The sequence below is a fragment of the Ylistrum balloti genome, unplaced genomic scaffold (assembly GCF_031769215.1).
Source record: "Ylistrum balloti isolate Yb309-2 unplaced genomic scaffold, AGI_CSIRO_Ybal_v1 Utg371060, whole genome shotgun sequence".
Lineage (NCBI taxonomy): Eukaryota > Metazoa > Mollusca > Bivalvia > Pectinida > Pectinidae > Ylistrum > Ylistrum balloti.
The window spans coordinates 240,560-265,177 of NW_026782586.1; the positions used below are offsets into that span (position 1 = coordinate 240,560).

Below are 24,618 nucleotides of genomic sequence, written 5' to 3' on the forward strand. Positions count from 1 at the left end.
TGATAATAGTTATTCTGATATACATAGAAATAAATAATATATTCATAAGAAAAAAATACAATAATTTATATAAACTACTATTGTCAGTATATCTATATCTAAAGAGATCAATTTTCATGTATTTCGTTTGTTTGAGCCTTGTAGAAATTTTATCTTCTGAAAAGATGGCGACGAAAAGCGGAGGCATCGACCGTGTTGTAGCGAAATGCAGAGCATGTGTCGAGGGAGGGAACTTTTATGAAGCTCATCAGATGTATAGAACACTTTATTTCAGGTGAGAAATTAGCATCAACATTATTCAATTTACTACGTATGTACTACGCGCGCATACTTTTTTTTGTATTTTAGAAGAACGGTTTCGGTGACGTCTGCTAACTTTTTCTGGCATGTTCCCTTTTTAACCTTAGATATCTGCACAGAACAGACCACGTTGTAGATTGTAACAAACATTGAAATAAAACGTCAAATTAGATTAACGATTAAGATGTGAATGATTCTTATTGATGTTTCATTCACGATGAGATGCTTTGAGTGTACGGCCGGTTCTGAATTTTTAAGGTGCGTTATTGTATCAGTAAAGTGCGCATACAATATGATCATGTCAAGAAAAATTGAAATGATTATTATCAATTGACTTTGATAGAGTTTATCACATTACATGTATTAATGTGTGGCTCTCACACCCCATTTTGGATTGGGAAAGGGGCCGAATATCGGCACCAAATCTGGCAGATCGAGAGCCCTGTTATTGTCAATACAAATAGAGAGGCAATATATAATCGATGTCAAAACGAATAGCCCAAACACCAAATGTGCAAATGATAAATGTATAGCTTTTATATCGATGGCTATATGTTCTTGTTGACGAAACATGGGACTAGTGTGGAGAACTTCTGATACCAGGTACATATATATCTCAGGGCTCTCACACCCCATTTTGGGACTGGGGCCTTTAGAATTGGGAAAAATATTGGTGTTTTCCTTAGAATTGGGATTTGCCCCAAATCTGGCAGATCGAGAGCCCTGCATCTACTGCCTTATCAGACCTGTCAACAATTGGGTTTTCCCTGGGTACACCAGTTTCCTCCCACAATAAGACCTATCACGCACTTCTGGGCCAACAAGAGTGATTAGTATAAGTTGAAATAACATGTTTTGCAATTGTTGTAAAATGAATCAATTTTATTTCTTTTTTTTTTTTTTTTTTTGTATTTGTTTTATTTTTTCAGAATTTTTTATACAATGCAAAGTACAATATAATTAATAATTGTAATGTTCAAAAGTCTTGCATACATTTCCCTCACTTCCATTTCATACAAACACATTCACTACAATTCTCAAATGTTTACATTGCATAGTATATCATGGGAAAAAAAGAGAAAAGGAAAGTGTGAAAGTAGAAAGAGGATGAGAAAAAGACACAAACACAAATACCCACATGGGTAAGAAAAGGACACAAACAAAACAGATACACACAAAAGGGAAAAAAAGACAAGACACACACACACATGCAGAGAGACAGAGAGAGATGTCAGGAAAAGAGAGAGAGATGTCAGGAACCCATAAGTAAATATCTATATCTATGACTGGCAAAGGAAAACAGGAGTGAGTGGAGAATATGTGATGTCAGTGACAAATGTCATATTATACAGTTATAGCAAATTTTGTTAAAATATTTGTATTTCCAATGAAAAAGAATAGATGTTAATAATTTCTATACAATTTATCAATGATATACATAAGTCTTAAAAGTGAAATTCAGCAAATTGAAGATTCAGGAGATAGTAATTAAATTTTGCCATTTTTTTCCAATCATTTTGAAAATTGTTATTGTATGTGTTATCTTTACCTGCTGCAATGTAGTTTTGTGTAATGTAGTTGTCCTTGATTGCTTTTTTCAGACCATTTATTGATAGATTTTTTTGGAAGCATCTTGATGAATAAATATATTGTTTTATAATTAAAATAATTGTGCTGTCTATTGATGTTCTTATACCTTCTTGATTATGAAGTTAAAAGATAAAAGTCTCTATATTATGAGCAAAAGGGATCATTAAAGCATCTATTAAAAATTCAAAATTTTGTAACATATCCTGAACCTTATCACATTCCCATAGGGTATGTTCTATTATTTCCATATGTTTTACAAAAATTACAATAGGGACTATCAGCTATTCCTGCCTTAAATAAGAATGAGTTTGTTGTTAGAATATGTTGATTGATTCTGTATTGAAGCCATTGTAATTTTGAATTTTTGGTAATTTGAAAAGGCATTTTGTATATTGTATATATTTTGTAATTAGTGTCTCTATTGATTAAGTCACTGATAATTATACCCTTATTGTACCAGTCCCTATATTTACTTTTATTATATTATTGTACCATAATGGTGTTTTAGCCAATATATCTGGGGATTGTTTTAAAATGTGTTTATTTGTTAAGTTTATCCATGTCTCAAAAATATCTTTCCAAAATAAATTCTTACAATTTTAATGACATATTGAAATATATTCAGGTCCACAGTTAGCTAAAATATGATTATCAACAAAAGTTCTTAAAATCACTTGCCATTTACTTGTATAGAGTCTCCTTAACCATGTTAGCTTAAGAGATTCGATAAAAGATTTTACATGTATCATTTTTAGACCTCCATCAATGTATTTTTTAATAGTTATATCTCTTTTGACTTTATCCACCTTACTTTTCCATAAAAAAACAGTACAGTTCTGTGTTTAACTTTTTCAGAAAACGATCATCTGAATTTGGCAATGAGATAAAGAGGTGATTAAACTGAGAAATTAATAATGCCTTTATTATATGAATTCTACCTATTGGAGTCAAAATTCTTCTTTCCCAAATTCTAAGTGCCTTTTTCTTTATTAGTTTTTTATCATAGTTTAATTTAGGTATTCGGTGTAGATCCACATGAAACTCAATGCCTAAAAGTATAATTTTTTTATTTCCCCACTGTAAATCTAATTCAGGGTACACAACTTCATCACTATATTTTTTACTCCCAATCCAAATAGCCTGCGTTCTAGAAACGTTTATTTTAATCCAGATATTTTTGCAAAAGCTTTTAGTTCATCTATTGATTCTTTAAGTGATCTCTCTATACTGTCCAAAATAAGTGTAGTGTCATCTGCATATTGAGAAAGTAAAATCGGAATATTATCAATATCAGTACCTTTTATATTTTTATTGTTCCTTATTCTAATAGCTAAAATTTCAGCACACATTATAAATATATATGGTGCGATTGGTTCTCCCTGCCTACAGCCTCTCTGAATTTCAAAAAATGGAGACAAATTTCCCCCTTGATTAATAGCTGAGCTTGATGAAGCCCAATAAAATTTGCTAAAAAAAATAACCTTGACCCATATAGGCTAGTCAATTTAGCCCCGATTTAGCCAAACCTCAAAAAAATTGCAACAAATGTATTTTTCACATATTTTGATAGATCAGGGTCCTATAAAACACAGGTAAAAAATCGTCCCTTCAAATTAGGTGGGAAACCCCTTTTCTGGGTCAGTATATAGGACACCTTGAATTTTGCATGTAATCATCGATGCTCTGCTCCATTTGCGAAAATTACAATCAAGGTCATCTAAATAAGAACACGTGCAGGACTGCCTTATTTTTAGAACTTCATTCCCATGAAATAATGAAGGCGCAATATATCAATCCCGAATAGTGACTGTAAAAATTGGCAGGAAACATTTTGTAAAGGTCATTATAAAGGACACCCTACAATTTCTATATAATCAATGACCCCAGTTGTATTAGATGCGTTTAAAATAATGGTCATCTAAATATGAGTATATTTGTGGTAAACTGACTTACAATTAAGTGCATTTCTATATTGTTTTACAGTGTGTAAGAATATTCCTATATTATGACTGTTAAATATAGCCGGAATGTCTCTGCATTGGTCATTATATAATATGTTTCCAATATGCTACTGACTGAAGAAATCATTATCAGTAAAATTATGATAAATTCAAATAATGTCTGTTAAAATTGTACAAACATCCGGGCAAACAAGTGGCTGTTGTCGTTAAAATAATTATCACAGGAATCTGAATTTACTAAATTTCTTCTTGCAAATCATGCACAGTAATATCGTTCAAATAATAGTTCCTTGGTGTTCTCATTTGCATAGTACTGGATATTTATTTTTGCCAAAGATACCACGTGCTCCTTTGATATCATTGGTCTTGGAATAGGTTTTCCAAATTTGTAATTCGGAGTTAGCATACCCATGCCATGAAATGTCCCAAAGCCATCAATAGTTCTAGTGTTGTGGTCAACGTTGTCCGCGATGTATTGTATGCAATGGTCTTCCTGTATAGAAATATCACTTTCTGCATTTACCGTTGCTGCACAGCTTTCAATGTCTGAACCTCTGTGTAGGAAGCACAAAAACCCAGCTTATTCAGAGTATCCAATAAGAATCTGGAACCAAACTGGTGGTGAAATTGTACACCAACTGAAATTTGTAAAGGCGCCAAAAAGTTTCTTGGTTTGATAGCCTGCACAATTGCATGTCCAGTCGAAGATATCTTCAAGTTTTTATCTTTCACAAGAATAAGGGAAGACAAAAACGAGAAATAGATGGACGGTGGTATTCAATGTGTTTCTCTTCAGACGAAATTTCTTCGGCCGATGTTCGGCCGATGGATAGTGAGTTTTTGAAGTTTCTACAGCACAGACATCTTCTCTTATTAACGCTGCAGCAGCTTTGATTATGGCACTTTTCTCTTCTTCTTGGTCTTTGGATTTAGGTCTTTTATAAAAATCATGCAATATAGATTTTGCATTTGATGTTAATGTCACTATGTTTTGCTTTCCGTTCATTTCAGTTATCACGATCTCATTTCCAAAGTGTTCTTTTAGACGGTCCTTCATGTATTGTTGACCATATGCATTTTCTGCTCCAGAATGTTCAGACACCTTCTCAACAAGATCAGATATACTGATTTGTGAATCTGCATTTTCGCGCAAGTACGACGCAGCATAAAGGAAACTTTCATTGAGAGTGGAAGGTCATCCTTTTTTTGCAGAATACGACTCCCCTGGTTTAGAATTGAACATTCTAAAGTTCGTACTGCATTGATGATGGTATATAGCATCAAATGCATGCAGATCAGAAGTGAATTGAATTCTTCCAAAAACTTCGTTTCCCAACTCATCATTTCTTTGTTTTCACATTTCTCTTAGTGTTTGGTCGCAATTATCAGTTTTTATTGCAGATACGTTCGATCCGCGTTTGAGTCCCGATTTCTTTGCACTTAAACCGCAAAATATGCACTGGCTTTTGTAATCGAATGTGCCTTGAGACCTTAAAGCTGTCGTTGAAAGTATACTGTTCGCAGAAGTATTTTTAATAGCAGTATGTGTATTTAAAAATCTGTTTATTTCCTTATTGTTTGTGAATGATTTTCGACATGATATATGTACTTTATCTCCAGGTTCAACAGAGACATTGGTTTGTCTAAGTTGATAAGCTTTCGTTATATTAACACACCCTTTTGCTGTTAACGTAACTGCGTTGTCAAACCCAACTTCTTGATTGCAGATTGAACAAAGCGACAAGGTTGTATCCATTCCATATATACTGAAAATATCAAATAAATCATTTTAGCACCAAGGAATGTATATTAACTTCCGTGTTTAAATGAAAAACGAGATTCTGGCAGATTTACATTACTTCGATGTTTGATGCTTAAGGGCTTCCATACTTATTTTTTCTGTCAAAACCTCGATATGCTAGATATTGATGAAATTTTCAATTGACATGTTGTGTTATGGACAGGATATATTTTAGTTACTTAACTCCTTCATAAAAGCTCTATGAAATAAGTTTATTTCATGTCTAGATATCTAAATTTGATATTTTACCGGTATGTTGACAGTTCTGTTCTATTTTTAGAATCTCACGATGATCAGCTTTCCGACAATTTTGTTTAAATTTCATTCTTTCTTCATATAACTATATAGCAAAGTATTCAGGGGCATGTTGCTCACCATTACTGTTTCTCATTTGTGATAATAAATTGTTTCCTCGTCATAAAATAATCCAAATCTTCATCGGCTGGTCATCACTGCAGCCGTCTGCAACCATCTAACGGCAGCCCATAGGTATCACGCTTATGGCAAAAAAAATAGCCGATATATTGAATGCAAAAAAATCGATTGTCCCACTTGCCGATTTCGGCTGATTTTTCTACCCAAGTAATTAATGATATATTTTGATGAAAAAATACCGTTATTTCTTTTGTTGCAATTTTTGTGAGGTTTTCCGACTGACCGATCAGCCTAATATTCAAGATCACAGAAGTCAAATGTGTTAAAACCTTTAAACGACATCTACCAAAATACCTGAAGGCCTACAATCATTATATTTAGCTGGAAGGTTTCTATGATGAAGCTTAACAATGTTTGCTAAAAGAAATAACCTTGACCCATATTCAAGGTCATAGAGGTCAGATGTGTTAAAATGTTTAAACAATTTCTTCTGAAATATCGAAAAGGCTAGAATCATTATATTTGGCCATTATGTTCCTTTTATGAAGTCCAGGAAAGTTTGCAAAAAGAAATGACCTTGCCCCATACTCAAGGTCAGTCACAGGGGTCAAATGTGTTAAACCTTTAAATTACAATTAATGATTATCCAAAATATATAGGACAGTGATATCATTCTAAAATAGGTTCTCAATGATGCCCGGTAATATTTGAGAACAGAAATGACCATCACCTATATGCAAGGTCACAACAGTCAAATGTGTTAAACCTTTGAACATTTTCTGATTAACATAAAGGCCTATTATCATAATATTTAGCCAAAAGGTTCCCTTAATGGTGCCCAAATTATGTGTGGATAAATAGATTGACCCATAATGATATTTAAGGTCATTGTGGTTAAATTTGCTAAAATAGTTAGTCAACTTCTTATGATTAACCAAAAAGCCGTCATATTTGGCCAGAAAAGGGTTATATACAATTGACTTAATGAATAGGACATATTTGGCTGGTAGTTTTCTTGGCATAATTTGGAATAGATTATTATAAAGACCTTTCACAGTGCTGTCACACTGTTACAAAAAAAAAAATAGATTAGGCCAAGCCCCCTGGAGGTCTGAGGGCCTGAGCTAAGTAATTTAAAAAACTACATGTTACCCAATTACTTATGTTCTAGCATTAAAATACAGAAAACATGATCAGAAAGAGAATTGCAAGAGCTTCATTTTGATTTAAGATTCTTCATAATTATAGCATAAATAGATAAGAAATTCTAAGTTTATCCCATTTGATATGTAGTGTTTATAGGCATACAGTAAACTGTTATCAGTATATCTCCAGTAACCGGGGCTTAACTGACCATGGTGACATCACTAATGATATGTATGAAACATTTTATTATTGGTTTTGAATTAGGATTATGGTTTATAATTGCATGTACCTTAATTTTTCATGTCTTTATATTTAATTGTTGCTATATATTGCTGACTTGTGCAAGTCTCAAATATGTTGTATCTGTGTTTGTAAACAATGATCTAAAGGGCAAGTAAGCTTCAGCTGTCCAGGGTCATCTGTCCAGCTATAACTAAGAGTTTTTCTTCTATATTGTGTGACCATCTTCTTTCCTTGATTCAAAAGAAAGCTATCAATTATATTTGACTGGAAACATCATAAGAAATTCTCAATTCAACATTGCATAGATTAGGGGGCTGACTACTAAGGGACAGAACCTATATGGAGTAATTTGTCATATTGCTTTAAGCATCTACTGTGGGACATATGCACAGATTTAGTACTGTTGATCATAAAAATCCAGGTGAGCAATACAGGCCCTCTGGGCCTCTTATTTTCACTACCAAACTTTTTTCTTTCCTCCAACATTTTTGCATAACATCTCTTTGTTGATATTAATTTGCTTAGGTTTTATTCGCTGGTAATTCCCTTGTAGATCACAGACATAGCTATATTTACGCTTACACTTAGAACTTACAGATAACATACATCTCTTTAAAAACTAATGTCAGACATTCTCTCTAGAAGATTGCAGTCACCAGACTATTGAAATAAAGTGGGATGTCATTTCATTTTTAGCCCACCATCATCAGATGGTGGGGTATTCAAATCGCCCTGCATCCGTGGTCCGTCCGTAAACAATTCTTGTTACCGCTATTTCTAGGAAAGTAGTGGATGGATCTGTCTCAAATTTCATATGCAGGTTTCCAAGATGGCTGACAGGCAGCCATCTTGGATTTTGGAAGTAAAAGTTTGTGCATTGTACCTTTTTTGGTCCCTAGTTGTGCATTGTACCTTTTTTGGACTGATTCGAATTCAAGATGGCTGACAGGCAGCCATCTTGGATTTTGGAAGTAAAAGTTTGTTACCGCTATTTCTGGGAAAGTACTGGATGGATCTGTCTCAAATTTCATATGCGGGTTCCCCTTGGTCCCTAGTTGTGCATTGTACCTTTTTTTGACTGATTTGAATTCAAGATGGCTGACAGACGGCCATCTTGGATTTTGGAAGTAAAAGTTTGTTAGCGCTATTTCTGAGGAAGTACTGGATGGATACTTCTGATATTTGATAGGTATTGGTTTCCCTTGGTCCCTAGTTGTGCATTGTACTTTTTTTGGACTGATTTGAAATCAAGTTGGCCCACAGGCAGCCATCTTGGATGTCGACAGTAATACAGCACAAGCATATTTTCTTCAATATTCTATAATATTGATTCAAGACCATGTCCATTATCCACCTGTAACTGACTGCTATCTAATAATACTTTGGGATCTTTTACAAGTGATATTTGCTAAAAGGTGCTTAATAAAAATGTCTTGTACCATTATTGAGTACATTCAACGAAGACCAGTTCATGAACATTTACAAAACCTGTAACACAAAAAAAAAATAAACAAATCTTCAAGAACTGAAAACAGATCCTCAAATGGTGGGTGCCAAGATCCCTCTGGGATCTCTTGTTATTATTATGGTTAGTTGTCAACTTCCATCAAATGCATATATATTAAGTCTGATTCTACTCCTCCGTAAATACTTAATGTTGAAATTCAGATAAAAATGTAAAGACCAAAGCCAGATTTGTACATTTGTTTATGAGGAGGAATTCAGTGTTAAAGCAGCTATCACCTTAAATTTCAACATCGGGAATAAAGCGATACACACGCCTATAACGTCAAATTTGTTGTTTTTGTACATATTTTCAGCATCGGAACATTGTTTATCTTGACTATTGTTTATAAACATGTTCACTCTCGGTTTATTACGAAGAAAGCCGAGTGGGTCACATGGCTTGTCATTTACTTCCGCCACAAAGAAAAAATGGATTACGAGGAAAGTGTAAACAAACGCACATGTCTTATGTATGACACTTGCTTTTGGGCCTTTCTGCTAATTCTTGTTTGCAATAAATTATTTTATAGTGTTATAATATATAATTTTTAACAATCAGTCATAATAATTCGTTTCGTTTTGGCTTGTCATGCGAGAATTGTCTATGTCAATTGTGGGGTTAATTACAATCGGAAAAGAGAAAAACTCATTGTGCAGAAATGCACAGGAATTGATACTTTGTCTGTACACATTAATTAGATATTGTTTACCATTCAAAATGTATCTATTTGTTTATTATGAAGGTTATGTTTATCATCACGGTAGTTATTCTCACAGTAACACCAGTACCGTCATATTTTTAGGTCGCCTGAGCCGAAGGCTCATGGTGACCTATTGCCATCATGATTTGTCTGTCGTCATGCGTCATTAACTTTTCACATATTGGACTTCTTCTCAAGAACCACTGAATGGATTTTGACCAAACTTGGCACATAGCATCCCCATGGGAAGCCGCGTCAAGTTTGCGAAGAAAAAGGGCATGGCCCCAAAAGGGGCCCCAGGAGGAGGAAAAAGGGGGTAAAATTAGGTAAATCTTTAAAAATCTTCTTCTCATGAACCAACAGTCAGATTAAATTCATATTTAGTATTTAGGGTCCTTATGGCAACGTCTACAAAGTTTGCGAATGAAAAAATATCGGATCAAAAACGGCCTTACTAGGGGGCGCTCAAAAGGGTAAAAAATTCAACTTTGACCGATTTCAACCAAATTTGGTAGACAGCATCTCTTAGTGAAGGACATATGAAATTAAGTTGAAAAAAGTGATAATGTCCCCTTTGGGGCCCGTAAGGGGTGTAAAAGGGGACATATGTAAAAACCTTCATTAAATGACTACTTCTCAAGAACCAGGGGACGGATTTTGACCAAACTTGGCACAAAGCATCCCCATGGGAAGCCGCTTCAAGTTTGCGAAGAAAAAGGGTGTGGCCCCAATAGGGGCCCCAGGAGGGGGAAAAAGGTGGAAACTTGATAGGAATATTCTACAGAAGGTCCTGGCAAGTGTTTTAACTTTTTTGGGGCGATTCAAATTCCAAGATGGCCACCCTGGCCCCTGTTTGGCTAAGATATTATGGACTTCCTCTCAAGAACCATTGGGTGGGTCATGTTCAAACTTGGTACAGATGTTTTACACATGGTCCTGCACATGTGTTGTTACATTTTTGCAACATTTTAAAATCCTCAGATTATTGACATATATTCCCCCTTGGGCCTCTTGTTACACTTAAAATGAATACCCCAAATTGGACGCCACCTTGCAGTCAACAACAAACGCACGTTGTTGATAGTAAATTCAAGTGAATAACACAACTTTTTTCATTCAACATTTATCAGATAACACTTTTAATGTGTTGTTCATAACATATTTACACATCCAACACTGGATATTGTATTACCTGGTATAGTCAATGACAGGCAGATACATTATAAGAATAGGGCTAACGTTAAGTTAACCAGTCAAGCAGCAGCTTCGCAAATTCCGAATCAGTATTCAGTCCAAGATTCCCCTTCATCTTTCGCCATCTATCAATCTTCTGTCTAATATAAATTCTTGTCTGTCCTCTTTTCTGGTCTGACTCCTTTTTCTTACGCTTTCTGGCACTTTCTGTAAGGTAACTTTTTGATCCTCGTGGCCTTTTTGCATTTGCGTCCACCATATTGCTTCTTTCTAGGCTTATACGCAAGTGCAGCATCAGGGTTACGAGCGGTAATATATGAATTAGATCAAGACCGCACTGTTTACATTCTTTCTTTTTAGATATCAATAAAAATGGTTGCAGTGACTTTTAATTTTAGTAATTAACAGAAAGTCTTAGTTTTGTAACATACTATTGGAAAATAGAACGTTTTATATCTATTTCTGTTAGTGTTTTTAGGTCACCTGAGCCGAAGGCTCATGGTGACCTATTGCCATCATGATTTGTCTGTCGTCATGCGTCGTGCATTGTGCGTCGTTAACCTTTCTCATATTCGACTTCTTCTCAAGAACCACTGAATGGATTTTGACCAAACTTAGCACAAAGTATCCCCATGGGAAGCCACTTCAAGTTTGCGAAGAAAAAGGGCATGGCCATAATAGGGGCCACTAGCTCAAAAGGGTCAAAAATTCAACTTTGACCGATTTCAACAAATTTGGTAGACAGCATCCCTTAGTGAAGGACATATGAAAGTAAGTTGAAAAAGTGATAATGTCTCCTTTGGGGCCCATAAGGGGTGTAAAAGGGGTCATATGTAAAAACCTTCATTAAATGACTTCTTCTCAAGAACCAGGGGATGGATTTTGACCAAACTAGGCACAAAGCATCCCCATGGGAATTGCGAAGAAAAAGGGTGTGGCCCCGATGAATTGTGTCATAATGTTATGTCCTTGCCATTGAGATTAAAAGCAATTTATCTCATATTATGAGTATGTTGCTATATATACTCGGCGTCAATGAGAACGCAACACCTTTAAATTACTGTCAAAATTTACCAGTTATAGTTTTTAATACAATATTTAATAAAATACCTAAAAGTTGATTATGTCCATAACAAAATTCACTCAATGCAATCAGCACTACATCATGGGAATACTTTGATTTCCGGTGACTCATGTCCATACCCCCAAAATCAAAATTACCACGTTCAATATCTAATGTGGCCACCATTTGCAGCGACACAAGCATGGCATCTTCGAGGCATTGACCGAATAAGGCGTTGAATTTTGATTTGAAGAATGTTCCTCCACTCTTCCTGAAGAGCGATTTCAAGCTGCTGACGCGTCTGGGGCTGTCGTGGTCGCTCTCTCACAGCCCTACCCAATTGGTCCCAAAGATGCTCGATCGGACTAAGATCCGGGGAAAACGCGAGCCACAGAAGGGTTGCGATGTTCTGCTGTTGAAGGTAGTCTGTAGTGATACGAGCGGTATGTGGTCGTGCATTGTCCTGTTGTAATAACGCTATGTTTGGGTGTCAAGCAAAGAATGGAACAACAGCAGGAGTTAAGACCTTGTTGATGTAGCGCTGTGCTGTTAGATTGCCGTCAATAATTACTAGAGGGGTACGGTATGCAAAAGAGATACCTCCCCACACCATCACACTGCCCCTGCCCCACCTATCCATTTCCGTTACACAGCAGTCCAAAAACCTTTCACCTGGACGTCGCCACACTCGAATTCTACCGTCATTTCCTCTGAGGCGGAATCTTGATTTGTCTGTGAAAAGGACGCCAGCCCACCGACGTTGGGTCCATCCTCGGCGCTGTCTTGTCCAATTTAGACAATTTTGACGGCGAATTTGAGTCATTTCGTTTCCTCTAAATGGACGGCGCGATGCCAATTCGGCTGTGCAAAGGCGACGGCGCACAGTACTAGCTGACAAACGTCTGCCATGACTTCCTATCATCTGTCTAGCTGTTCTTGTCGCGGTTTGAAAACGATCTCACAGGTGACTTAGTCGAATGTAACGGTCCTGGTTTGGCGTCGTCACTCTCTGTCGCCCCGGACGAGGTCGATCTCTCACGGATCCGGTTTGTCGCACTCGTTCTGCCAGTCGATTGATTGTGGAAGTAGAACAACCCATTCTCCTGGCAACTTCCCTCTGAGAAAGCCCTCCTGCCAGCATACCCCAAGCTTCGTGTCTTTCATTGTCTGTCAGTCGAGGCATTTGTAGCAAATAATGATGACAATTTAAAAAATTGATGACGGAAAAATGTCTGACTGTAACTACAGTTTTCACTAGTAGTGACTGAGCAAGGATATAACGCACTTTAGAGCGCCGACGTGCAAACTCATGCTTTTACGACAATGCCCTGTGTTACAACAAGGAGTTGATATTACTCGACCATTATTTCGTTAGTTTTGTAGTGCATTGTGTTGTGGCTAAATACAGCAGAATAAGAATCTAATCCTTGTTGTGAAGAATATATTATGTCCAAAATTTTAGTGTTGCGTTTTCATTGGCACCGAGTATATGTTTTATGACATCATGGCTGTTTGACGCACGTCTGCAATACCACTATGTAAAAGATGACCTATTTACCGAAGTGACTGATGCAAGTCCAATGTTACATCCCAGACATTAGAAGAATATATAGACCAACCATTGAAGATGTTGTTTGAAATGACAAAATTTAACAGGAACAAATCTAATATTACATGTCATTGAATATTTGATATGTTTTACTGCAAATGACAGTTGAAGATCTACCACTATCGAAATTTTGTGTAGTAATATGACAAATTTTAGCCAAGATCTACTTGTTTGATGCAGTTTAGCTTCCATTGTTACATCCTGAGGAACTACTCTAAAATGTGACTGATATGTTCAATTTTTAGCCTCATATATAACACAAGAAAACCCAATAAGAATGACCTTTTTATATTTAACACATGGCAGGTAAGAAGTACATGGCATATTATATAGGAAGTCTGCTACATCATGGTGTTTCACCTTGTTTTAAATTTTCAAAAATGGTGCTTATTTTGCAGGTATAAGGGACAAAAGAAATATACAGAAGCTTTGAATCTACTGTACAATGGATCCTTGACCCTTCTGCAACACAACCAGGTTCAAGTTTTTCTTTTAAAATTTCAGATTTTTATCCTTGCTTTCCTGAGTGAAAATTCCTCTTTGTAGATCTTGAGATTTAAGATAGGGCACTGACATGAGACCCTAATTCTTTTCAATTCTCCATCACTTTTCTTCTCCTGCCCTTCTACAAAAACACATTTTTTATTGTTATTTGTGTCTGTTTTACACAGTACTGCATACCTAAATCATTTTGCTCGTTTTCTGAATTAAAAGAACGATTTAGTCAACTATCGATTTGAAATACTTCTAACATCAGATTTTGTCTGAAATTCTGGGGTATACATGTAGTTTATTATTTGAGCATGAAATTAAGGATCACTGTGGTCTGTTCATTTCTTGGAAACACTAATGATAACTTACCAATTTATGTAAACAGGATATTTTATGGGATGAATTTATCCATTGCAGCATTCCAGTGGAGCAGACCTAGCCATGCTGATGATTGAATTACTCAACACGTCCTTGACTCCTGTTACAGATGACACCATTGGTAATAGTTCTCTGCAGATCTAATGAAGATCCCATTTATTTTTTAATTCTTATATTTTTTCAGTTCTTGTATCAAAGCAAACAGAGAATGTTTCCTGTTACAAATTCATCAAAATTTTAAGTTTTTGAAAAAGTTAGCTCTTGAAGTTGATTTCATACTTGTACCAAAACGGTCTGCATTCTTGAAATGTTTTCTTCTTAGTTTGTTTCCAAGACAATTGCATAATAGATATTTTTAAAATTTTTATACTGATACGTTAGCAAAACAATCCTGTATCACTATCTGGAATTGCTTTTGCAGACAAGGTGGTGAAGTTATTCCGTGCCATGAACCCAGACTGTCCAGAACGCCACCATTACATGGTATCCTCAATCAGGTGGTCGACTAAAACAGACAACCAGCGGCACAAACTTGGACACCCTGACTTACACCAAAGGATTGGAAGACTGTTCTGGGAAGGTAAAATAGCAGTTAGGAATAGACTTCTTGTTGTCTTTGGAAATCTGCATTTTTTAGTACAGCTGTATTCTTAGCACCTTTATGAGGCAATAAATAACATCAGAAGTAGACTATATTGTTTTCCTAGGAAACCATGGCTTTGTGTAGGAATTACATGGAAAATATTCAATTTGTTATTGCAGAGAAAAATTATGTCCAAGCCAGATATCACTTCCTACATTCTACTGATGGCAAGGGATGTGCAACCATGCTGATTGAATATCATCTGATGAAAGGGTACACGTCAGAGGTGGACATGTTTATAGCGCAGGCTGTGTTACAGTAAGGCAACGTCAATAAATGTTGTGTTCAGTGCTGATTGATAATTTTGATAGAGGATCATGACATGTGAGGGTTCAGATGTGATTGTCATTTGTTGTAATATAACTTACATGATAATTAATTGTTAATCTTTTTGAATTCAATATGGAATGTGGTTTAAACTAGCCATGTTCAAGTGTTAATACAGAAAAATTCTAAGAAATTCTGCAAAAGTTCATCTTAACTTGTTGGGTAATAATATTTAGTCATATAGTTGGGTAATAATATATAGTTGGGTAATAATATTTAGTCATATAGAAATCTTAAAGCCTTAAACCCTTCTGAATTTATTCTCAAATACCAATATTCAATAGCTAGTGAACATACGCTGATCAGGAAAATTGAAGAAAAAGAAAAAAATTGGAGTTTTCAAGTTTGTGGATCAACATCACCATTTACAAATCATTCTTGATTGTGTTTCATTTGTGCAGTAATTAATTGTTTTGTACATTTCAGATATTTGTGTCTCCAGAATAAAGAAACGGCAAATGATGCCTTTCAGACATACACACAAAACCACCCTCAGGTGAGACGGGGATCACCTTACGTCCATCCGTTACTCAACTTCATATGGTTCCTGTTGTTAGCACTGGAAGGGTAAGTAATATTGTCTGAAAACAATTTCCTCTATTTTTGTAGCACTTTTAAGGTAAGTTACACTAAAAGGAATTCATTTTGTTTATATATTTTCCCTACTTTTTAACTCAGGCATCCTTAGACTTAAGCCTCTTCGGTTCATGCAAAGAAAAAATGGTTAGTAATTTCTTTAAATGTAACATTTCACGATGGACCTCCAGATATTTTTACAAATTACTTTGTTGAAGCTGGCCAGAAAGCAAAATAAGATAACAGGCTCATTCTTATTTAATGAGCACACACAACCCTGGTCAAATCGATCATCGAAAGTGACCATGTTACAAGCATCTCTCATGCAAAAAATATTAATTGCTATTTCCATGTATGATAAGTACTGCTGCTTCTTATGTTGTTAGCACTAATTATGTTATCTGATGTTGACAGGGGACACCTTACAGTATTTACTATCTTATGTGAAAAATATGAGACGTCTATAAAGAGAGATCCTACATATAAAGAGGTAAGAAATTATCCTGTGATGTTTACCTTGTATTTAGTGATATATTCTGAAATTTGATTGCCTATATTCCGGAAGGATGCTTTATATAAAAAGGTGAAAAATTTGAATTGCCTACTTTGTGGAAGGATGCTTTATATAGAAAGGTGAAAAATTTGAATTGCCTACTTTGTGGAAGGATGCTTTATATAAAAAGGTGAAAAATTTGAATTGCCTACTTTGTGGAAGGATGCTTTATATAGAAAGGTGAAAAATTTGAATTGCCTACTTTGTGGAAGAATGCTTTATATAGAAAGGTGAAAAATTTGAATTGCCTACTTTGTGGAAGGATGCTTTATATAAAAAGGTGAAAAATTTGAATTGTGTACTTTGTGGATGGATGCTTCATATAGAAAGGTGAAAAATTTGAATTGCCTACTTTGTGGAAGGATGCTTCATATAGAAAGGTGAAAAATTTGAATTGCCTACTTTGTGGAAGGATGCTTCATATAGAAAGGTGAAAGGAACTGATTTAAATGTTAACTTTATCATGAAAATAGTGCAAAATAAATTTATATCCTTAAAACTTATAAAACAGATTAGACCAGGATGTCACGCATCATGAAAAGTTTTAACTGTATTTGAATATTAAGAGACACATGTAAACCTATGTCCAATGAAATCATATTATGAAAGTATTAAATTTTTCATATATTTTTGTAATGATATCTGTAAATGTTCACAATGCATGTAAGGAAAGGATTTTAACGAAAGCAACAGTTTCTTTACTGACAATTATACACTTGTTTGCTTGATATTTTTTAGTACTTAGACAAAATTGGACAAGTGTTTTTTGGAGTTCCTCCTCCAAGGGCACCTTCTCAGGGTCTATTTGGTAAGTAAAATGTTAAAATGTACTCATGGATGTATATGTAGCCATGAAATTTGCATTAATTAGTTTATAATGATATTTTTTAATCACATCAGTTGATTTATACATAGATACCATTGATGGACTGCATTGAGTCAGGTAATTTATGCATTTCCCATTAAGATATCCACTCCTTGGGTTTGTCAATGTAGAACCATTGATATAAGTTTTAAATTTAAGATAATACTATATATGGACTTATGTTATATATATCACCTACCCTAGGTATAATTTCTGTATTTCTGGAGTCCTTTCGTGGGATAAATATTTTACTGAAACATCCCTAATACACACAGACACATACTTATTGGTTGAAGGAAATTGAAACAAACAAGAAGATAGGATAATACAGTGTTGGTGTTATATAAAATCTCATTTGAGACAAATATAGAGATAAATTGATCTTGAACACACAGTAATCAATTCTGTTTCTCAAATTACATTAAAATTTCTGAAATAGTTTCATTCCCAATTTCTTCAATTTGATTTGATTGTCTCCTTTGTCATTTTCATTATGACCTCACATTACACCAAATATCACACAAAAGCACCATCTCCTAGTAGTTCATTGTTTATGATAATGGAAAGAGTCGCTGTTATTGATCAGTGACTATTTTACAGGTAACTTGATCCAGAGTTTGTTTTCTGGAGGGGAGGATGATGAAGACATGATGCAGGTGTCCTCCTCCAGTTGGGGAAGCATGGGCAGCAGTATGACTACTTCGACACGAGAAATCAACCAAGTGGAACTTGATTAAATCATTCAAGTGGAATTCAATGTAGCCTTAATGAGCAGTAAAGTTGGAGAGAAAATGTTACTTGTGGATCGTTTCTAGAACAGTACTGTTTTAGGATTTGACAAGACATTACAAAATCTTTTTACATTTTCTTGGACTAAGTTTGAAGTTTAATATTTAGAATTTGAAATAAGTATTTATATAGAAAATGATGAAAAGACAGCGTGATTGAGATTAAGAAACAACTTTCAAATGGTACATTATTCTAATTGTAGTCATTGAGAATAAAAAAAATCTTCAAGCTGGAGTAATATACCGGTAGTAGGTCCTAGTGTTGTGTATATAACATCTTACAGACTGTCACAGTGAGCAATATGTCTACTAGTCCTGGGACAAATGATATATGCATGTACTTTTCTAAATTGTCCCATTAAGATTAGGAAAATTCACATGCTGATAATATATATATGTGTGTGTGAAGTCCTGTTAATTAGTTGTTTTGATATGTTACTGCTGTCATTGGTACGCAGCATCTAAAGTTATTAGATCTTATTAAGATTCACTTAAAAAGGTGATAAGATAAAATAAACAGCTAACTCACAAAATTGTAAGATGTAAGAAATGATGTGAAGCTCACAAATTGATTTTTTATCGTTTAAATATCTCTGAATTTGGTCATGTGAAAATAGCCTTTATAATAATGTAATCATCCAAAAATGTGGTAAATGATTTTCATGATTGTTTTGTATCACAAATTATATAGGGGTCCTCATTTAAAAAACAGTGTTTGACATTCTGTTGAGATGTAATGATACAACTTCAGGTAGCTCTATTGTTATTTCATTACCTTTGACATTGTTAGGGAGGAAGTATTTCATGTTCCTTAATGCATTACTTCTGTTGGATTTGTTTAAGTCCTTGTAAAGAAGATTTTTGTATCAGAAAGGAGGTCATTTGTGATATCCCTACAGATATTGTTAACAAAGTTAATTATCTGATTTTTATTTTTTTCATTATGATTCTTATGACTTTGTAAAAATCACAACACTGAATTTTCGGTACAAATTTATTACAAATATACTTGTTGACTTTCAGAATTTGATGAAATCTATTGTACTACAGGGAATGGGAACACTTTTTTCTTGTGTCTGATTAATGTTAACAATCTTTAATAAGTGCCTCCCTATCTTTGAGGAAGAGCTATTTAAGTCTCAAAATGGAAGGATCTTTCGGAGTAATTGATATTCAATGTTTGTTCTTTATGTATTTTTTGCTATGTCTGTCATAATGTTTGTTTGATTCATGTAATTATACACTTAAGTTTCTTAATCTGACAGCTAGTATTAATATTCTTGATTAAAAATCTCTGAATAACTAGATCTAAATAATTATTACTCCTATTATTTGGAGGACAATGATCCAGAAAGCAACATCAACATCTGGATCTAAGTCATCCTTACTATCTATAAGTAAATAAACATCTGGATCTAAATTATCAGGGGAAATATAAAGTTAATCACATTGCAGTACATAAAAAGGGAAGATTTATGTCAAATAAGTTATCCACGATTATCTGAATTAGTGTATCTAATATTTCAGTGAAATCTAGTTCAATTTTACAGCTATGCAATATAGTTTGTACAGTATCGTAGAATAGTTTAGGTTGAAACCTCTATGGCTGGTCCATAGGCATATCTGTCTACGGAACATTTGTCTGTATGGATAAATGAAATATTTGTCCATCTTACAAGTTTTGTTGTTTGAAATATAAGATATTTTTCTTTATTTAGTACTTGTTAATAGGAGATACATAAAGATATGTGTCCTTAAAGTGCTTTTTAAAATCCAGTTTTATTCACAGTAAATGACTAAGGGAGACAACTGGTACTTTGTACTATGACAAAGATGAAATGGTTGACAGAAATTAGTATATTTCCAAAAACGCATTTCATATATGTTCGTTGGAAATACTATGATTCATTGTGTTCTGCTTTAATAAGTACAATAACTATGTAGTTACATATTTATCATATACACCAAGTGAATTTACACAACACTCAATTTAACCTTGCTATATGATATTAAGTAGAATGATTCGTATAATGAATAGTTAGATATTTTTTCAAAAAAACATTTATAAACACTGAATTTTTCTGATGGCTGAAACATATAAAATGTTAAAGAAATTTCATAAATAGATATTTGGCAGTAGGCATCAATGATATCGATAGCATAATACTAGATTTAGATGTTATTATTATAGACTTCACATTACCCTGGTGTATTCATCATTGTGTATTCATCAAATACTTCTGAACACTACAGTGAAAAACATTTAATTTCTGCAATGCAAATTAAAATTTTATTTTTTAGTTTTTCGTTATTCCAGCATTTCTTCCTTTTAAATTCAGTCAACCGAAATAAGAAGGTGAAACAGAGGTTGAAAACAAAACATTTAACATTGAATTATTAACAATGTTCTTTTTTGTTGATGAATTTTAATTTTGTATAGCAATGAAAACTTAAATGTGTAAAAATATTGGAATTAATTGTAGAGATCATATTTCACAAGTAATCACTTGTACTTTAGTCACAGATATATTTTCAATTATTTGAATGATTTCAGTAAGAAAGGAAAGAGATTTTGCATAATGTGTTTAGATCAAGAAAAAAATTTGAAAATAAAACCAGTCACATGTTATATATAGTATAGTATAGTATTCATTTAAAAAGCCTACATAAACTGTCCAAAGGTTTGTACTGTTCTACAAATGTGGGTAACTAAAGTACCACTGCATTAGTATTCCATGGCAGTGTATTTTCTCAGATACATGTATATCTACTTAATCATCATCAAAATATTAATTTGGAGCAAAAATAGCTTTGAAGAGGATGAATAGGACTGAACAGAGCGTTATGAAATAATTTTATATGAACTCCATGACTCAGATAATATTTCATGGTTAGAATGACTTTGACTATAATAGTGTTTGTCTCAGAAAGTCTGTATGAAATATCGCAGTGAAATGAGACCATGACTAGAAAACGAAATTGTATAACAAGTTATACTAAGGACTGGTACACTAATACACTTATTTTTTTTCATCTTTTGACTTGTTATCCTTGATGGAAGTAGAAACATATGTGCAAGTGTGTTATTGTCTGGTAGGCTAAAGGCATAGGCTGATAGGGAGGCAGTACATCTGTTTCACTCAGCCTACCTTAGGTGCAGAAGAGTATTCTGTATCCCCAACACAAGACTAGGGATAAACTTGATACTACTGGAATGCTAGTTTCAATGTTAAGGAAAATATCCAGTGTGAACCACAGGGGCCAGAGATATTAATATATGTAATAGTGAACCTAGGAATGATATATATTCTGGTCCCTGTGGTGTGTTAAAAGCAAGTATTTATTGAGTGTTCTATGAAGGATTTCTTTTTTGTTACGATAAATAAATCATCTGTGCTTTTTCCATTGTTCTGGCTGCAGTGTTTTTATTTCAAAGAGTGATTTGAATTGCTTTTTGTTTTGACAGTAGCTATGTCCTCACTACCTATTGATAGTTACTGTGAATTGTTTTAAAGAGTGATTTTAAATGCTTCACATTCAGACAGTTTTTGTGTTTGGCAAAAAATACGTGTTTCCAGTTTTCCAACCGTGAATGGTGAAAGGTATTGATTATTTGTTTCACAGAGTTCACCGTTAATATACAAAAAATTGTCTGCTGAAGACTTTGATCTCGTCTCCAGAGAGTGTTTCGGAGTAATTGATTTTGAATATCAGAACACCAAAAAAGAAAAATTGAACGGCTGTTAAGTAACAGTCAGGACCATATATTGCATAAGGAGGAGTGTTAATCAGAATAGCAAAAAACATAGATAAATGAAAAGGGGACAGCAAAGATAGGAATGGACAAATATCTTTAATACAGTATGGTGGCATAAGATGAATTTTGGTGACATTAGTGACTCCTAATTCTATGTTGTGCACTAGACCATAATAGTGGTCTCCTGAGATCACCTGCACTATGTCCATCCCCTATCACAGGGTTGCTAATGTGTAAGCATGCACCAGGTTTTACTCTTGGGTTCGCCGGTGTACGTGAGAGACAGTGATCCTTCAGGGCTTTAGGAGAATGGACACTCACTGGCCTCTGTTGACATATATTGATATTATGTGTTCAACGTCTATTAAATAGGACGTAAGAGAATGAAAACCAACTTCGTCAGGAGCAGTTCCCAAAATTATTTAGCTATCTTTGGAGAGTTATCTCCCTTCCATCATCATCTGGCCGTATTACGGAATGACTCGAAGAGGCGATATTGACAGCATGTCATTCAGAGCAGTAAGGGTAAAGTGGCTCGCAAAAAGACACAGCCACGTCAGCATAGACCGGTCCGTTTCTCAGCTTTCTGAGAGCATAAACCGCAACCGATAGGGAGCATCGAACCACGCACCGCGGATCTCAACCGAGGACTAGTCTTGATCAATACATACATCTTCCACAAGACTTCACAGAATGCATCATAAGATATACTCGCAGTATTTTGTGTTAAAGGACTTACATAGATGTATGTACCATTTATCATAAAAAAAGGTTCAATTCAAACCCCTGAAAGATTTGGGCTCACCACTCTAGAACATTAGTTTTTCCTTTAAATTATTTTGTTTGTCATCACCCCACCTTTATCGAACTATTGTTTCTTTTAACAGAGAACAGCGATTGAAGTGCACGTGTCCGCGTCTCATCAGAGCTCCTTTATTCTACAACAAATGAATATTGAATTATTATACAATATAGGTGTAAATTTTATCACGATTGATTTTTCTTTTTCATTCCACGGTTACTATTAGATACAATAAGGCCACACAATGTATATTAACACAGAAACGTGTGGTATAGGTTCGGAGACAAAAACGGTCAGAATAAAATATCTTAATCGATTGTATTCTGACACTTATTGGTTCGAGTTGTTCAATGTAAAAGATCAATGACCGATTCCATGTGTTACGAAAACTTACGATTTATGTAAAGATCTAAATTATCATAACTTTGCAATTTCGAGGATGATAAATGACACATTAAAACACAAAAATCAAAATTCGAAACTTAAAACGACATTCCTTGGTTCTGATTAATGGCGGTCCGTACTTGTTAGTGTAAACACATCATACGCCCTCTATAACGGAAACTAAATTGAACTAACGTGGTTCTACTTTTCATGAAAAAAAGATCAAATTAGCGAGGGTTCGGCGTTCAAATTGTTAAAAGGCATCAGACTGAAGATGATCCATCGTTAACACCAGCAAAACGCCGGATGAATGAGGGTCTACATTCAACAGAAAAAAAAATAAAATAACGGACCTACAAGTGTTTAATGTTCAGGGAGAAATATCCGACCAGCGCAGATCTACTTGAACCAGACTAAGGAGGACTAACATAACATAGAGTACTGAACTTACAAGTGTCCACTGTTAACGGACACCGGACTTACGATTGGTCACTGTTAACAGAAATAAAAGTACGGACTAACAAATGTCCACTGTTAACAGAAATACAATTACCGGACTAACGAGTGTCCATTGTTAACAGAAATAAAAGTACCGGACTAACGAGTGTTCACTGATAACAGAAATAATTGAACCGGACTAACGAGAGTCCACTGTTAACGGAAATAAAAGTACCGGACTAACGAGTGTCCACTGTTAACAGAAATAAAAGTACCGGACTCATGAGTGTCCACTTTTTACAAAAATGAAAGTACCGAATAACGAGTGTCTACTATATACGGAAATAATTGTACCGGACAAACGAGTGTCCACTGTTAACAGAAATAAAAGTACCGGACTAACGAGAGTCCACTGTTAACAGAAATAATTGTACCGGAATAACGAGTGTCCATTCTAAACACATATATTGTATCAGACTAACGAGTGTCCACTGTTAACAGAAATAAAAGTACGGACTAACAAATGTCCACTGTTAACAGAAATACAATTACCGGACTAACGAGTGTCCATTGTTAACAGAAATAAAAGTACCGGACTAACGAGTGTTCACTGATAACAGAAATAATTGAACCGGACTAACGAGAGTCCACTGTTAACGGAAATAAAAGTACCGGACTAACGAGTATCCACTGTTAACAGAAATAAAAGTACCGGACTCATGAGTGTCCACTTTTTACAAAAATGAAAGTACCGAATAACGAGTGTCTACTATATACGGAAATAATTGTACCGGACAAACGAGTGTCCACTGTTAACAGAAATAAAAGTACCGGACTAACGAGAGTCCACTGTTAACAGAAATAATTGTACCGGAATAACGAGTGTCCATTCTAAACACATATATTGTATCAGACTAACGAGTGTCCACTGTTAACATAAATAAAAGTACCCGACTAACAAGTGTTCATTGTTTACAGAAATAATTATAACACACTAAGGAATGTCTAATCAGAAATAATTGTACCGGACTAACGAGTGTCCATTCTAAACACACATATATTATATCGGACTAACGAGTGTCCACTGTTAACATAAATAAAAGTACCCGACTAACAAGTGTTCATT

The 24,618-nt window shown here is 34.6% G+C and overlaps 1 protein-coding gene across 1 annotated transcript; it reads left to right on the forward strand.

Annotated features, from left to right (window-relative positions):
* Positions 1–164: 164 nt before the first annotated feature.
* On the forward strand, positions 165–21,328 carry LOC132560437 (Golgi to ER traffic protein 4 homolog). The gene is made up of 9 exons (XM_060225102.1): positions 165–274; positions 13,888–13,966; positions 14,399–14,480; positions 14,781–14,939; positions 15,122–15,260; positions 15,756–15,896; positions 16,320–16,395; positions 17,197–17,266; positions 17,924–21,328. The coding sequence occupies exons 1-9, from the start codon at positions 165–167 to the stop codon at positions 18,058–18,060; spliced, it is 993 nt and encodes a 330-aa protein (XP_060081085.1). The 3' UTR covers positions 18,061–21,328.
* Positions 21,329–24,618: the final 3,290 nt, after the last annotated feature.

What these genes read in the sequence shown, in the direction of transcription:
- LOC132560437 (XM_060225102.1), top strand. Translation starts at nt 165, where the DNA reads ATGGCGACGAAAAGCGGAGGCATCGACCGTGTTGTAGCGAAATGCAGA. An exon ending in TGGAAGACTGTTCTGGGAAG is followed by an intron (nt 14,940 to 15,121) that starts GTAAAATAGCAG and finishes TTGTTATTGCAG; the next exon opens with AGAAAAATTATGTCCAAGCC. An exon ending in ATAGCGCAGGCTGTGTTACA is followed by an intron (nt 15,261 to 15,755) that starts GTAAGGCAACGT and finishes TGTACATTTCAG; the next exon opens with ATATTTGTGTCTCCAGAATA.